This window comes from Lolium rigidum, chromosome 6 (genome assembly GCF_022539505.1).
Source record: "Lolium rigidum isolate FL_2022 chromosome 6, APGP_CSIRO_Lrig_0.1, whole genome shotgun sequence".
In the NCBI taxonomy this organism is placed as follows: domain Eukaryota; kingdom Viridiplantae; phylum Streptophyta; class Magnoliopsida; order Poales; family Poaceae; genus Lolium; species Lolium rigidum.
Genome location: NC_061513.1, coordinates 209,413,676 through 209,431,707, shown reverse-complemented (window position 1 = coordinate 209,431,707; position 18,032 = coordinate 209,413,676). Strand labels below are relative to the sequence as shown.

Below are 18,032 nucleotides of genomic sequence, written 5' to 3'. Positions count from 1 at the left end.
GCGAGCCCTCCGGACCCGCACTCCGCCTGGGAAAGGGCGCAGTGGTCGCCCTGACCGAAGTCCCCGGCGCCCTACTGCGTGTCTAGCCGGAACAGCGTGTCGCCGCCGGCGGGCGTCATCCTCATCGACAGCAACGACGACGAGCACTACTGGGAGTAGGGTGGTGCACCGACAGCCACCTTGTCCCAAACCGTGGACTAGGGTTTCCTCTTTTATTTTAGTTTAAAGCCCATATAGGGCTTTCTTTTGTGTAAACTGTAAAAATTGCCCAAAATAGGGCTAAGTTTAATGAATTCTAGTTTAAATTTAATTTGTTTTGGTTTTCCTTTTTTATATTTATTTTATTTTATTTTGACATTTGAGATGCGTCCGCGCGTTGGACGCAGCGTGCGACCCAAACGGACACGCGGACGCAAGCCGCTGTCCGGATGTCTGCGCAGCCACCCAAACGGCTTAAAACAGACGGCCCAGCGCATCCGTTTGGATCGCAGCGTTGGAGATGCCCTAAGCATAGTTTAACCTGGTTAAAGTCGTGCCTACAAAATGGTATTTTTCAGATATGTCGGGATTTCGGGTGGTCTGGTTTTATCCCCTTGCAAAACGAGGCCTCAGGGATGACTTGCTTTTTCTGAAAAAAAAAACAAGCGTGTGAGTCATTGTAGTATGTCCACTTGTAGTCCTGCTTGTCGGTGACGCCACCTTTAATCTTTGTCGACAACGTTGGCCTTTCCATGAACTCGATGAAAACAGAGTCAAGCCATCCACTGCACAGCACGACTCCTCATCTGTGGGCAGGGCTATTGTTACCGTTCTGAAGTGCATTGGAGTTTTCTGGTGGGAGTCATTGTAGGAAGAGAGACTGGGATGAAAAAGCGACTATGCAAAATTGGTGATGTTCATGGCAGACGTTCATAATGATAATAGTTTTCAAAGGAGGCTTTCCTAGATCAGTTCATATGTTTCACATTGAACATTCCATAGCAAAATACAGCAACGGTTATATGTAATGTTAATTGTGCAAACTAGGAGACAAATGAGAAGAAGCTCAAATGGATGGATCTTTGTAATACAACATGTATACGTTGAAACTTGGAAGACTTCAAAGGCAGGGACCCATAATACAATATCACAATCGCTCTACACGTCAAAACTCAACAACAGAAACTTCACACCTATTCTTACAACGCCATTTTTATCAAAAATGGGCCCTTCTCAGGGAATGAAGTTGAGAAAATTCATTGCAACTCTGGAGGATAGTAGTTGAGGATTCATTTCCATCTTTCTCTTCTCATCCCTCTTTAATCTTTTGTACATAAAAAACTTCTTTACTAACCCACTTACCGGTAGTATGAAACTGGCAAAGTGGATCTCCTAAATGAAATAGTACAATTGTGTGGCAGGTTGCATCACAGTTAACTGCTTCCCTTCTGCTTGAGGGTGATCTTGTCTCCCAAGCTGAGCGCAATTCCTTGGGTCTTACTCCTTATTCTGATGTAACCACTGAGCTTGCCATCAGCTTGCTTCTCAATGCTAATGTTCACCAAAGCATCTTCTCCAAATACACTCTTTGCGTAAAGATTTGCAGCGAGGAAACCGCATTCCCCGTCAAGCGCGGAGCTGATATCAGGTCACCCATTTCGGAAGTAGACAACTCCATCAGTAATCAGATAAGCAATGGAATCCATGGAATAAGGTAAAGTCATTCGCAACATCCTAACAAGCTAACCCTCCATGCCTAAGCAAGCATTCACCTCATCCAAAGCAGTTGTTAATGTTTTACAGTAGTTGATTCTTTTTTTGCAGTTTCACTTAACAAACTAATCAATCATTTAAACTAGATGTGCAGAAAACAAAACAAAAACTGAGGTCCTAGATGCATCTCATCCACACATCTCATCCACAGAAGTTGTAGTTTTACTCAGTTCTTACCTAATCAAAGAAAGCACATGATGAAAGTTTACTTAGGACAAGCTCATAATGAAAATTTATACTACCTCTGTCCATAGAGGGAGTAGTAAACTACATATCAGCTAGAACACTTTACTTGAGTGTTACAAAAGAAAACAGAGCTAACTGAAACAGTTTTGGCTGCATCTATTCTTTACTGTGGCGCACCACACTGTTGGAGAGCACAATTATTTGTTACAGTGAAGTAATCTAAGACGTGAAGTCCATCTGGTGCACAATTATTTGTTACAGTGGTATTGGGGTTTCTAGGTCAAAATCATCACAACTGAGCACAGCTCAGTTTGTATTCGGCTACTAACAAAGTTCAGTTTGCAAAACGTACATATTCTTAAACTTAGGGCTGAGAAGGAATGATGCTGTCCAGAGCACAACTTCACTGTATGTCACATGCCAAGAAGATAAAAAGGAATCATCATTTCAAACTGAGGCACAGGGCTTGCTGCAGAATTTTTCTGTTCGTAATTAAACCCCTGGGACCGGTATGAGTGTGACCTTTTTGCAGTATGTACTTTCTCTTAAATATACTTGTCCTACATAGTGAATACGGTATTCTCTTCTACTGTAAGCATATATTGTTAACATGTGCACATCTTGCACAAATTATATTATGTTAGATCCTTTTTCTTTCCGCACTTGCCGTTAAACATAGATTTTTCTACTATGTGCTAGAATAAATTGTACAAATGACATGCTCTACATTAATTTGAGATCAAGCTTAAATATGTTCGAAGCACTGTTATTTTTATGCCAATCTCGACACAATTGAAAACTCAATATAAACAGCTGATAGTCAAAAAGGATGCATTACTTACATATAGCCCTTTTTCAGTTAATTGGCATTATATGCTTATGTAAGCTTCTATGTTTCGTGTGTACATATATTTATGAATTTTTCTACAGTATATTATTCTATCAAAAAAAGGATGGGAGCAGCAACGCGCACCATCAATGATCTAGAGCCTACAATATGTACACATATACCAAGCACTGTGCAGGTATGTACCAAAGCATTGTATGTGGATCAATATAAGCGGACAAGTGCATCAGAAACTTACGGTGGTGTTAGACACTTCATGTTTGTTGACTTGATAACATGATTTAAGAATTCCTTCTCGTCCTGAATTACCGTATTAACTGCAACCTGGTGAACAAAAAGGAAATAGTTCTAGTAAATAACTGAAACAAGGAGCAACAAGAAATTGATTCACACAATATAACCTATCCACAGAGAACAATTTATAATATTAATGTAGATAAATAATCCAAATGAAGCAATTGGTGCATATCAATGACATGTTAAAACCCAAATGTGTTTTACAGATGTTTTGACTACATAGAGATTAAATAAAAGATTGAGTAAATTTTGCGATCAAGTGAGGAAGAAACTACTACTCCCTCCAGTTCAAAATAATTGCCCAAGAATGAGTGTATCTACACACTAAAACATGTCTAGATACATCCACTTTTGGACAACCGGAGGGAGTAGTATTAACTGAGTAAGTATACTACAACTGGGGTTTTCAATGACTGCATTGTGCAAAAGATGTATCTTACCTTGTTTTCCCACTCAAACTCTGCCCACATATTCCTGAAAGTAACATCTGCGCATGTAGCAGGTGAGATATAATCCATGATGTCAATGTGAATATCATTTAGGACAACCACTGATCGTTCCATCACATTGGAAGTTTCATAGACTATGTTCCCAAATATGACTCCGGTCTCTGTGGAAGAAACCTTGATATTAGCACGTATTTGCTTGCTTGATTCAGGAGCCAAGGTATAGTTCTGAGGGCGGTCAACAAGTTTGAGGTCTCCCATTGTAGCTAATTCCAAGCACAGGTTCTGAAGTGTCTCCTTTGTACGGTTAATGACGGTAACATCAAGTACAATATCATAATGATGTACAGTCACAAATGCTTCAGCATATACAGGATCACTGAACCCAGTCAACTGAAGAATGCGATTAAGTCTGTTTGCATCATCTGTTTCCTTAGTGAATCCACCAGTTGCAGCCTTCAAATCATCTTGGACCTCATCTTCCAACTCAAGCTGGCTCATGCCCTAGGAAACAAAATTCCACATTTTAAAAACAGAGGGAACATTTATAAAACAGCATGTTACTAAGCTCTGGAAATTAAAGGGGAACCATCCAAGGCTACACACAAAACTAAAGATATTCTCTAGGTAAATCTTTGTTTCAAAGTAACAATATAGTTCATATGTATCACCATAAACATGCTTATAAAGTCATACTATTAAAATAACTGTTTTTGCCCTACCCAAAAAAGAAAAGTTTCCTAGCAAAGGATAAGAGCTCCAGAAAGATCTACTCCCACATAATTTTACATATGTACCAGATTATCAAATCCAACAAGTATCCTAAACCTTTCATGTCCAAACTCCAAACAAGGCTGCTCACAACTGATCAACATCATAAACACACTAGGCAAGTAGCCCATTCACAATAAAGTATTGTACAAAAAAAAAGAGCATGAGAAATACAAGGGGCAAGTAGTGTGCACTAGCATAGCATCATTGGATGTACTAGTACTAAGCCTCAAATTCAGTATTCAAGAAGTCTATAAAAATATTGTTTTTTTTTTGCCAACATTCATACTAAATGTGTATACTATGTCACAACATTTAGATCAAAATCCGATACACCACTCTAATAACAAAATGAAAAATCTGGCAGTGAACAGTGGGATGCTGTTCACCAAAGATTTCGATATGGTACCATGCAAATCAGATTTAGAGTTGAAATTTTGTGACATGGAAATGTGTATTATTATCTTTGTCTTGCATTTATTTTTTCAGATTTTAGATATTTTTACTTGACATTCCAAGAAAAAGCAGCTTTGTATGGCAGTATAATACTCATATTACATATAATATGCAATTACTTGAGAACACATCATTAGATTCATAATGCAAGCACCAACTAATGCATTTATTGTTCATTTGGTAATATAGTGAAAGAATGCTTTGTGGGCTAGCTGCCAACAACAATTAGACAAGGATACTGTTGTTCCATAATGCAAAATCAACAATAATTTGTAAGTATATTCTTCTTACCCTTCTGCTCTTCAGGTGGTAGAAATCAATAAGGTCATCTGGCTGGGCATGGGAGATCTGTGCCTTGGCCTTCATCTCTTCTGTCTCCCTGAATTGCTTCTCCGCAAGCATCTTGGCAAAACTCTGTCTACATGACTGCAACCAAATCTTCCTCACATCATCACCAGTATTGCAGAGCAATCGCACACAAAGCACAATCCTGTCATATGAATCATTATCGATCGGTTGGGGAAGGTAGGAGGATAATCCGAGCTGCAGAATGGAGGTCATGACCAGCAAGGCCCCAGTACAAGCCTTGTTTGCTTCAAGCTTTGATGGCTGCACCTCCTCCAGCCTCAATACCAGCTTGGTAAGGGTGCAGGCAACAACCGCAGCCAAGAAGAAATCGCCTGACAGGATGAGTGATCTGAGATTCAGGGTGGATGACAACGATCCAGGGGTAACTGAGGGAGTTGAAATGGTCTCGGTGGCAGCACTCTGTGTGGCGTAAGTGCCATCTGCAAGAACAACAGGCCGCCTGGAGGACACGGTGACAGAGTTAACCATCTGCTGGGCTGGCTTGGAGGAATCAGTTGTCTCCCCTTCCTCTGAGACGGTGAAGAAGGGTACATCCCCAAGGCACTGCTTGATGGTGGAAATGGCGCTCTCGACCTCAGCTAGCGAGAGGGAGTACTCCCCCAGGATCCAGAGAGCGATTGAACAGACACGGGATGCCCGGATCTGATAGAAGGTATCACTGAGCCTCTGGATCATGGAGACGCGCAGCTTGGGGTTAGTCTCAATGATCTCACGCACAAACAGCACAACATCAACCGCTGCAGCAACATTAGTGTCACCAAGGAAGTCCATGAGGAGGTGCACCACGGATCCAGCCACCTCTGGGTACTCCACAGCACATGAGTGGATGGCTTGCACGAGCATCTGGCGGTACTCGCCACCCTTCTCAAGCTCCCCTGACTGTGTTTTGACAACCTCCTTCTTGAGGTAAAGCACCACCTCCTCAACATTACGAGGAGTGAGCAGATCAAGCACCAGATCCAGCACCTTCCTCTTGACGTCCAAGTTGGGGCTGGCAAGCGCACGCAGCACATCCATGACTACATCCACCATCACGTCCCGGTGAGACGTGCGCAGCTCATTCAGACGGTCCAGGAGGATGAGCCTGACATTGTTGTCACTCTGCGACGCGAGCAGCTCGCAGTACGTGTTGGCAGCAGCGCGCACAGCAGTGGGCGCGGAGGAGAGCGACACAAGCGCACCGGCGCACTCGTAGACAACAGCAGTGCTGGGAGATGAGAGAAGCGAGATGATGATCTTGATATACCTGCCCTTGTCGGCACGGTTTGGAGAGCGGCAGACCTTGCGGATGAGATCTACGGCCGCCATCTGCAGGAGATCGGGCCACTCGGTAACGCGCTCGGCGTTGGAGAAGAGGTACGCGACGGCACGTTCCTGCCCACAGAGGCAGAGCATGAGGAAGGCATTCCGGCGCGCGGAGGCGTCCTGCTCGGACGCGAGCGCGCGCTCGACGAGCTCGGGGGCGTCGGGGATGAGCTGGTCGCCGTGAGGGAGGCGGTAGATCGCGGAGATCGCGGAGAGCGCGTGGCGGCGGATGAAGTGGTGTCGGTGCTCGAGGTTCTCGAGGATGGAGGGCACGAGCGGCTCGAGCACCTCGGGCTCGGAGAGGCGGCAGAGGAAGCGCAGCGTGACGCCGCGGATGTACTCGTTGGGGTGCTGCAGGTTGTTGCGCAGGTTCTGGCAGATGAGGATCATCTCCGGGAGGACGCGGCCGGCGGAGTCGCGCTTGTCGATGATCTCGAGGTAGAGGAGCAGCAGCTTCTGGATGGTGTGGTCCTCGGAGGGGAGGACGTAGCGGACGACGGTGATGAAGAGCGTGGGCAGGGTCTCGCCGTTGAGGAGGAGCATGACGGCGCGCTTCATGGCCTCGACCTTGGCGGCGACGTCGCTGCCCTCCAGATCCGCCTTGATCTCGTTCGCCATGGCGGCGGAGCCCTTGTCGAAGTGGACCAGCAGCGTGCTCGGCTTGTCCATGGCGCCGGATGTTGCGTGCACGCCCGCCGGAGGGCGCCGGCAGCAAAGGGGTGGCGGGCGGTGGTTGGATCAGCGGCGGAGGTGGATCGGGATCTGGGAGCGGGAGGAGGGCGAAGTGGTTATTAGCGAAGAGGTGAGACCGTGATGAGAGGCCACCTCACCTAGGCTTGGACCTTTCCTTCGGTTCAAAGGTTTTGGCATGCAAGGATGCAGTGTAGCAGGACGAATGCGGGCCATTCGGGCCTCCGATGGGTCTGGACTCGGAGTGTGTGTGGGCGTGTTGGTTTTTTTTTTTCCATTCCGTGTCGCTCGCAGCGGTCTTCTAATCGGCGGCTAGGTCCGGCCCACTAGGACATATGGTTTTGTTGATTTATTTAAATTAAATTTCGAGAATTATATTCGGTAACCAATTTTTTATTCACTTTACTAATCTATATACCTAATAATAAAGGAGCTAAGGTTTCTGCCAAAATTTTCGTCCAATTTTTAATTGGACCGTTTTACCCTCCCACCAAACCACATAATACTGCACAATACCATTAGATACCGGTTCCTTTTAATTTTTTTTCGCGTCCGGAATGAACCCACCGTGTATATTGCTTGACGGGCAACAGCCGAGTAGTGGCACCAGCGATGATTGACACGGACGCGAGCGAGACCGGCGACCAGAGCGCTGGAGGAGGATGTGGACGTTGTGCCATGTTTTTCCTTTTGGGGTGCCAAGCATACGTCGCGTGCGGGGCTTGGGGCGGAGCGGAGGCGAGGTGCCCGTCGGTGTTGGGGTGCTGCACGGGCGGGGCGGGGCGGAGGCGAGGTGGCCGTCGGCGGTGGGGTGCTGCACGAGCGGGGCGGACCGGAGGCGAGGTAGAGCGAGCGCGGGCGGTGGGCCTGTGCGGCGCGGTGGATGGCCGGCGGCGATGTTGACCTGCGGGTCAGGGCGCGAGAGGATCCATGGCATCGAGGCGCGATTCGTTTAGTTTTCCTTTTTTCTTCCTGTAGCCGATAGCCAGAGCAGAGAACTGCTCTACCGCGCGGCGCGATGCGCGCTCCTCCCGCCGTCGGCCAGAACCGTGTCCGTGCTCGGAGCAGCGCTACGGGAGCGCAAGGAGGGGAGGCGAGAGGCGGTGGATAGGATTCACGGTGTGTGGCAAGAGTAGATGAGGTGTTCTTCCCCGCGAGATTGGTCGCCCGCTGCCAGCGTTGTGCTCCTCAACGTTGTGCTCCCGCTGCCGATTTAACCCAGCCATAGTCCCTTTTCTCGATCTGGTACGGAATCGAATGCCCTAGTGGCTGGTGCCGCATGCGTGGCTGCAACTCTCCACCATTCGGTCGAAGGGATGAGGCCCTGCCGCCTGCAGCTCTGCACCGGCCAGCGACAGTTGCTAGGCTGGGTTCCGGAATATTACAACCACGATGTGCCAGCCATCAATGTGGGTCGGCCTGTGCCAGCGGCCGAGCAGCCTAATTAACGAACAAAGAACCGATCCGGCGATTTACCAAGGAATGAATTATCGACTCAACTCCTACGCATAGTCCCACCTCGCTACCGTACAAGGAATCCCACCGATTTATATCCTCAAATTTTCTGGATTGTAACAAGCCACTACCAGCAGCAACATCATTGTACGGTCTAAGATATAATGCCGGAGAGGATTTTAAAAAAGGAAATTGCAAGCTGGGTGGCATGAGGAAGGAAACAAATTAAAGAGGAAGGAAAGGTAGGGGAAACTGGAATGCCGAATTAAAGTAATGAAAGGAAGGGTCGTAGGGGGCGACCGCCGGAGAGATATTGGACGGAAGGAGCGTCGATGAGCCGGCGATTGGCGGCAGAGGAATCGGCCCCGCCGCGACGTTCCAGCAACGCTAAATTCGGACGGGAGAGCACATGGCGGATGGAAGCATAGTGATGTTTGTGTGCTGCTCCGATAGGGATTGGGGACTGATGCGGAGGCCATTCGCGACCCTGTCAGTAGTGTATTTTACTTGCTCTTGATGTGCGTAACATACCAAATCGTGTCCTCTATTCAGTTGCTGCACTGTCTGTACATTGTATTTTGTAAACATCAAAATTTTCAGTAGTATGTGCTTAACTGTGGTTTTTGCTAAGATCTGTTTTTATTGTGAGATGATTTTTAGCAATGATGAGGAAATTGCTTATCGTGTCAACTCGGTCGGCCGGCAATTAGCGATTAATAAGTAAATCGGCCAATTAATCGGTGAAAAATGAGTTCATCGGCTGATAAATGAGATTTATCGGCTAATCGGTGACCACCCGAGTAGCAATTAATCGGCCGATTAATCGTTGAATTGGACGATTTTTTTGAACAATGATTTTTAGTACTATTGTGATTGTGATTGTTGCATAAAATCCCATTTTGTACAAATAAATCAACTATTTGTAAATATTTGAAATGTTTGTTGCAAAGATAGTTAAATGAGATTTATCCGCTAATCGGTGACCACCCGAGTAGCAATTAATCGGCCGATTAATCGTTGAGTTGGATGATTTTTTGAACAATGAGTTTTAGTACTACTGTGATTGTGATTGTTGCACAGAATCCCATTTTGTACGAATAAATCAACTATTTGTAGATATTTGAAATGCTTGTTGCAAAGATAGTTATAGGATATTATTGATATACATCAGATTGAATATGGAAGTTGTAATTGAGACCACCCGCTAAAGATAAATTTAGATGAAGAAATATGCTGGAGATGACCTTACCGTCCACAATGGACATGATTAGAAGGGAAATAAGAAACCAGCAAACACAGTGATCTCATTTGCCGAGTAGAAAAAAGGTTAAAAAGGATAATTAGCCTAACGTGGAACCTAACTTCTGTTTAGCCATCGGCGATGGATAAAATAGATGCCATAGTGTGTGACTAAGAGGAGCGTGAAGTATGATCAGCCACAGAGGGAAAGTTTCGGGAGAATTTGCAGGGGCTTTGAACATCATCTTGAGCACGCACGGCTGCTATCAACTACATTATTGAAGTATTTTCGTAGCAACGCACGGGTTTTGTGCTTGTTAATAAAATGATTCAAAATATTTTTTTAGAAAAAGGTGTGAAGGTCCTGGAATCTTCATTGATACAGCTGTGGGTACAAGTTTACATCGAAGTCCCTAGGAATTAGGGGAATACATGATAAGACTACCACTTTTATAAGAAAGACCTTGAAAATAAAGCTGAAAACGCAATCGCATCTCTGGTCTTCTCCACCGCAACTGATGTAGGACCTGGAGGCGATTGAAAATATTAAAAATTGATCACTAGGAACAAAATAATAGTTTGTCCATGTTTTGAAAAACAAATGTTCACCTATATCAGAAGGTACTCCGCGGACGAAAATACTTGCCCAAAAATGGATATATCTAGACATATTTTATTGGTTAGATTCGGAGGACAAGTCTTTTTTAATCGCATGGAGTACATCAATTTCCAAAATAAAGTGTTATGCATTCATATATATTGAAAATGGTGTTTATCATGTACAAAAAAATCATGGATTTGAAGCAGTGTTCACGGGATTCAAAAGATTAGGTTGACGAATTGGAAAATTGTTCACAAGTTTCAAAAAAACCACGAGTCAAAAATATATATTCATTCATCACCCCATTAAAACATGAACAAACAAATAATTAAACAAAAAAGCAAAAGTTAGAAAAGGCAAAAAAGTTTCAAACAAATAAAAGGAAAACAAAGTTTCAAAAAAGGCAAAAAAAAATGATAGTGAGAATCATAAAAAGGAGAAAAAAAGTATAGCAAGTGGTAGGCCCATGCGAGAAGAGATTGTGAGACAATTGTTGCCTAAACTCACTAAGTAATAATCACTTTACTAAGTAAGAAAAGTCATTGAAAACTAGAGACAATTGTGCACCAAAAAGCTTGTCAACACCCGGATTTTTAATTTCAGATGCCTATTATGCCATACATCGCAATCCCAGGAATATTGTTTTTGCGAGACATAATAGTTGATATCACAGAACATCATTCATTACAAACCATAATTGTCTTACAACAAGGGATCTCATGATCCAATATTAAAACAACAGTCGATCTAAAGATCAGATACAAAACATACAGCGGAAGAAACGTAGTAGCGATCCATCTGTTTCACAGGCAACGCTTGACGTCAGGAGGTGATCCTAGTTATCATAGACGTCATGCTGTCCATCTTCATGATACTGGTGCTCCTCTTCATAGTCTGACCATTTGAATAGCCAGGGACAAAGCCATGAGTACTTTTAAAGTACTCGCAAACTAACACTAATAGAAGTATTAGTAGCTCTAATAAGGTTTCTAAGCTTCTAGGTTTATTTGCATAAAGCTAGTTTTATTTCATAAACACTTTAATAGTCAAAGACTCTTTATTTGTCAAAAATTACTCAAGTGGGAACATAACAGAGTGATCAAGTCAAAGTCGCAATTCAAGTTCAAGTCACAAGTCACCAGTCACATGTCACATTTTGAAATTGTTTGATGACGGAACAGTATGGCCTTTCCAACTGTGCATGACCGCGGACGCGGCTATTCGAATAGTTTTACACTCTGCAGAGGTCGCACACTTTTGCCACAATATTTGCAATAATCCGTCAGGGGTAACTGGCCCTGATTTATCACACTCGGCAGTGCGGACTACCAATCATAACCTTTCAATTACATACCCTAGTACATGCACCTCCCCCGATGAGTTTGGCCTCCCAGCCATGGCAAACCGCCATCCTGGGAACTGCAAAGGGCTTGGGTCGGACAATCACCTCATTTCACGTCATTTCACTTTTCACGGAGGCAGCCTCGGCATAACCCCTATGACGCTTGTTCCGAGGGAACCCGTACTAACATACATAAGTTTCCAGTTAAGCCCTACCCAGATTTAGATATTGTGGGGGTACTTACAAATTGGAATGGTATCGTATCCGAACCCAACCATCAGTTTTTTTCAAATTCACCTTTTCACTTCAAAGTCATATTCACCTTCAAAACTTTCAATAGAATGACTCATCATTCTAAGGTTTTCATAGTCATTTTCTTCACAAGTTCCCATCTAGAGTAGTCAATTTTAGTTTTAGCACTAGCAACTAGTCATGAGGGGTGCTAACTAAGTTTTTGCTCTCTAGGCTAAGTTGAAGCTCTTGTAGTATTCTATCTCTAGACCAATATCAACTATAAGAAAAAGCCTTGAAGTAAAAGATTGCAAGATAAAAACTTGGGCTTGGACAAATCCTTAAACACAATAATATTGCAAGAGTATCTTGCAAAGGTATAGCTTGTATTAGGGAAACTTGTATTGGTAATAGCTTGCCTTGAGTGGTATAGTTGTCAAAGTGTTCCTCTTCTTCTTCGTAGAAGACCTCCTCCTCCTCGTAGCCTTTGGTACTAGCGTCTATAAATGGATACGAGGTAACAATCACCAAACAATACTTAAGGGGACTATTTTGCCTTGATGGCTCACACAAGATGATCTATCATCATCACAATCATCACTCAATATCATTCTAGGGTTTTCTATTTATTTCCTTTTAAAGTAATTTCCTCCCATTGAACATTACTAAGATTTAATTTCCTCAAAAATAAAGTATGAGATCATGTTGACCAAAGTCACCACTTCATCTTTATCCATTTGGGAAAATGATTTAAATGAGATACTACATCCCATACAATTTACATAATATTTTGGAAAATGATTTAATATTCTCAAGTAATAACATATGAGGTCATGAAGACTAATGTCATCACCTCACATTGAATTACTTGGGAAAGTGATTTAAATGAGATGCTATATCTCATAGATTTTAAATACTATTTTTGAAATAGTTTTAAATGAGCTAGAAATGACTACATTATTTGAATCTAGTCCATGATCATATGAAGCAACCATGTCATATTTTTGCATATTTAGAAAGACAATATGAAAAGTGATTTTTGAGAGTTGGAATCAACTCAAAATTCATTATGGTTGATTTTTAATAAATGTTTGAATTTTGAAAAGGTACTGCTTTGTCATTTTTGTTGCAAGATTTCTGTAATAGATCAAGGGTTGAAACCAGTGGGGTTGGCTAGATAATTTCCTAAGCTTTCTAGAAATATCTATTTCATAAATTTTGGCTCAGTAGATAATTTTCTATTTAATTTTGAATATGGCAGCAGTATTGAATTTGGATTAAAATGAAATAACAAAATTTGAATTACTGGGCTAAGGCGGGAAACTAAACGGGCCGGCCCAGCTATTCAGTGCGCAACGGGCCGCCTGACAAGGGGCTCCACATGTAAGTGGCTCATAGAACCCGAATCGGTATGCGCTAAAGAGGACCGTAGGATTAGATCAGCGATCGACGGACGAGGGTCGTCGTCGTCATCGACGGGATCAAACCCTGGCTGCAGCGAGGTGGGTTGCTGGGGGCTTACTGGCGCTCCGGCGAGGCTCGGCGAGGCGGGCGATCAGCGTGGAAGACGACGGCGAGGCGAACGAGGGTCGTGGGAGAGGCTGAGGAAGACGGGAGCGTCGCCTCTGTCCAGCTACTGCCGCGGCGAACTCCGGCCAAATTCCGGCGATAGAGCTCAAATTGGGAGGAGGGGTTGACTAGCTTGATCAGTGGAGAGATGGGAAGAGAATGGTGTGAGAAATTTGAGAGGGGGAGGGCTCCTTTTATAGCTAGCCAGAGGGGCAGCGCGGCACGGGCAGGTCACCGGCGTCGACGGTGCTATAGCGGCGGAGAGACGTGGGAGAGGAGCAAGGACGATGCAGCATGGCCTGGCGGTCCTAGTGCGCGTCATGGTGCAGCAGGAGGTGGACGGGAGCGTGCGAGTGACGTCGGTGTCTGTCACGGGTCCGACGGAAGTCGTTGATGATGGCGTCGGCTACAGAGCTCTCAGGACCCAACGGTCATGTCTGGGAGGGAGCTGGGTTGTGGGTGAGTGCGTGGGAGAGAGGAGAGGGCGAAGCGAGGTCTGAGGCGATGGGGTGAGCGCGTGCTCTGCAGAGCCCGTGGGCGTGTCCGTGCGCGTGCTAACGCGTCTGGGCGGCATGGGTACGGTCTGGTCCGGGCGTTGCAGAGCCTCTCTTCGTCCTGGGAGGGTACCACCGTGTTCAGTGTGCTGAGGCAAGCCTAGTGGACAAGGTGAGGGTGAGAGGAGAGGGCAGGTGGTGATGAGTGGCATGGTGGTGGCACGAGTGCATGACATGGCTATGTTTTGGTCAAATGAGCAAAGGCACAGGGTTTGCAAGGACAAGGCATGAGGTCAGAGGTGGAGAGGACACTGAAGCAAAGTTTAGGCTAAAATCCGTTGGATATTGAGGTGTATGCACATAGATGATTTGTGCCCACCAAGTGTTGATGAAATGGTCGAAAGAGAGTTAAATTTGAATTTTGGAAAAATATTTTATGGGTATTACTCTAATATTGTTTGACACACCTGGGTGGCTTTGGTTTGCAAAATGAAGTGGTTTTGGTGAAATTCAAAATTGAGGTGATCTTAAATCTGTTTCACCATTGCCACTTTGGATGCTTAAAATAAGAATTTGAAAATGAACCAGCAAGGTTGGTCAACACCAATGTGATCACCTTGATGTGTTCTTGGATGATGAGCAAAGAAATGGGAAAGTTTAGTTTAGAAAAGATTAACCACAGGGGCTCAAAGTGGGCATCATGTTAAAATTGTCACAAGTGACCATTATCACATGTGCTAGGGTTTTTCAATTTCTTTTGTTTTCTTTTGATTTTCTTTGACCAAAATGTATTCTTTCGGGTTGCTTGAGTGTTAGGCTGAGTTTATTGAGGGTTTCAAACCATTGAGGTAAAGTAAATATGGCATAGGCTCATATTTGCAAGTATGGTCATTTGCTCACATAAGACTTTACTTTTATTTTATTTCCTTTTCTTGGTTCCTCTTTGATTTTGAAAAGGGTAGGGTTTAGGGTTTAGAAGCATGTTCCACACTTCAAACAAACAATCATGGCAAAAGCAATCATTCCCTAATTCACCTAATAGAAAAGATTTTGAAAAAGGCAAGTTTTTGTTGGCTCCAACTTTTGGAATAAGGGAAATTGAGTTTTCTTTGTTTTGAAATTTTGGGGTGTTACAAAGCTCATGATTGTTTGTGCATTAAAAAATGTTGTCTAATATTTTATTTATATTAAAAGTTTCATGTTTTAAAAAAACTCACGGGTTCAAAAAAAAGGTGCTAACCTAAGGTTCCTGTATTTTTCAAGATAATGAATGTGCATTTTACAAAATGTTCTCACATTTCAAAAAATGTTCATGCATCTCAAAGAAAGATGTTTATGTTCAACAAAAAAATTAATGCATTCAAAAAAAATCTTGTGATTCAAAAAATAATCGCGGGTATGAAAACATATATTCACTAGTTTGAAAACATCAGGTACTACCAAAAACACGGAAAATAAAAGAAGAAAAAACATAAAAAAAGTAAAGGAAAAGGTAACACAAAAGGGGTGGCCCATGTACCATAGGCTATGCAGCAATAAGTTTCAAAAATATAGGCTACACAACGGGCCGCTACTGTAACTCTTTAGAATACTAAATAGTGGTTTGATATGCAATAAATTTATATATGGTTCTTCTAAATTTTAATATGTCGAGATTTACCAGATTTTACAAATTATTTGAACTAAATTGTTATCCGTCACCAAAAGTCACAAATACCTTTTGTCATTTATTTATTCAAGAACCTTCCCATGCCTGGAAATCTTAAGATCAAGGACATTGTATAAATGAAGAATACATAGACATGTAGGAGGAGACGGCTTAGGTGGGAGGACCCACACGTGTGAACGTTCCTGGTTTGGGCCCCCCATGCGTGGGACCAATGTGGCGTTGTCGTAATCACCCTTTAACCTATTGACTCTCAATCCTAAAAACGCCATGTATATTCACATATTTTTATTAATCCGAGGCATGATAGTGAGGCAAAGCAAAACATAAGCAAAATCATGAGCTTCTAGAGTAAATATTCGTTGCAAAAATCATCGTTGTAATCTCCGTTGGAAGCTTCTTTGTCATCCCTTCATCATCATGCTCCTCTCTACTATGAATAGGAAAGAGTTATCCTAGAATAGTTCATGGTTTTGTGGTAGTAGATTGTACAATCTCTTTACGTGGCTCAATACCATTAGATCATATAAGCTTCCCTATATGATTATGAATACCTATTTTTGATGATGGATCCTTATATATAGATATAAGTTGAAGTATTAGATTCATATATGTGTTATGACTCAAAACATACCAGGTGCCTAGCATGAAACTACATGTTCTAGCATGCAAGTTGTTGATATAATAGTCGCGAGGTACCATTTCACAAATGTTACATCCCTCATAGTGGTACAACAAAAATATTGCATGTCTTTATTCAAGCACTTAATATTGCAAGCCATAATTTTACTTCACATGCGAGCTCCTCATTGATCCAGAGATGGTAACTCGATAACTCTAGTTTGACTCTACATAACTTAAGGATAATTGGTAAAAGTAAACTAAGTACCATGACGACTCAATTAGCTTTATTCTATAGAGTTCGGTGCTATCCAACTAACTATCCTAGGTAATACTTTATACTCATCTATCTCCTTGTTGACTTCTTCGGTGGAATATGTAATCATGTAGTCGAAACCTTCGAGTCCTCCTGAGGTTAGGTTCTTCATAACAGACTTCATCGGTGCCTTCACAGGGTGTCTAGAACTTTATGGTGTTTCTTTTCTACCGTATTCGCAAGTCCTACCTGGAACATGGAGTGATAAGGTACAATTTGATACACTCTGCACGTGGTTACTTTACTTATAAGATAGCTTAGCCATCTTGCACAACCGGACGTACTGTCCCATCCATACGCTTTTAGTATTGGCCGAGTCTAAGGTCCAAGTCAATCACCGCCCTTCTCCACAACCCTGCATACCCACTTTTTTGCAAGTTTGTCCTCTCCTTTATCATATAGGTAGACCGATCCGGTCATATGTCCTCCCCTTTACCATTCAGGCAGACCATTCTGGACATCGCACATGCCCTCTCCTATAACCTATAGATAGCCCTACCCGCACAACCCCTACAATCCATCATAGATCCAAATGGTGACACCATTGTCCGGTAAGGGTAATGGTTAAAGATCCAAATGGTGACATGCATTAGTGGATTGTTTTATATAACTCCCCTTATGCTATGGTTGTTATTTAGGTCTTAAATTTTTTATTTGTTATGGATATATTACAAATTGAGTTCATTCAAGAATAATGGTTTAACTATTTTTAATGAATTGAAAATACAAATTTGATTCATAAATTCGCTTTTAGATGTTTGCAGGTGTCTAAGAAAAAAGATGTACAAGAAGATAGAAGAATCTAGCTAGGTTTTAGTATAGGGTTTTACTTCCTTTTTATTTCCTATAACTTTTTTTTATAAGTTCTAGTATATTGAATATTGTAAAATTATTATATTTGGTGTGTATAACAATAAAATTGTAATTTCTCCATTATTGTAATATTGTATTAAATTCAAATGTTGTTTGAGGTCTGGTATGGAAGTTATTGTTTAAATTCAAAATATTCTTTGTTTGAAATTATAAAATTTGATTCCAATTTTTTTGTATTTGAACCAAATTCAAATAATGCCCGTAACTACACAAAGGTCATGTCGGAATCCATCGCTCACCTGCTGCAACGAAACCCTAGTTCATAGCAAGAGAGTCCTCGACTCCTCTTAGTCCGCGAAAAAATTCCCCGTTTGATGATGTAGATGCACAACCCTTTTAAATTTACCCCTTGTTAACCCTAATCCCCCCTGGGATGTTACAAATATTTATTATTGTATATTGTTGCTCCGTCCTTGATGCTTTATCTATGAGCCTTATAATAAAGTCGATACTCACGGTTGCTCCCGCGGCAGCAAAACAACAAGTATGGAGATTCATCTTGTTTG

The 18,032-nt window shown here is 42.8% G+C and overlaps 1 protein-coding gene across 1 annotated transcript; it reads right to left on the bottom strand.

Annotated features, from left to right (window-relative positions):
• Positions 1–1,032: 1,032 nt before the first annotated feature.
• LOC124658933 (coatomer subunit beta-2) lies at positions 1,033–7,255 on the bottom strand. The gene is made up of 4 exons (XM_047196918.1): positions 5,047–7,255; positions 3,523–4,032; positions 3,024–3,109; positions 1,033–1,617 (listed from the first exon to the last, which is right to left on the bottom strand). Exons 1-4 carry the CDS (start codon positions 7,096–7,098, stop codon positions 1,413–1,415), a joined length of 2,853 nt encoding a protein of 950 aa, XP_047052874.1. The 5' UTR covers positions 7,099–7,255; the 3' UTR covers positions 1,033–1,412.
• Positions 7,256–18,032: the final 10,777 nt, after the last annotated feature.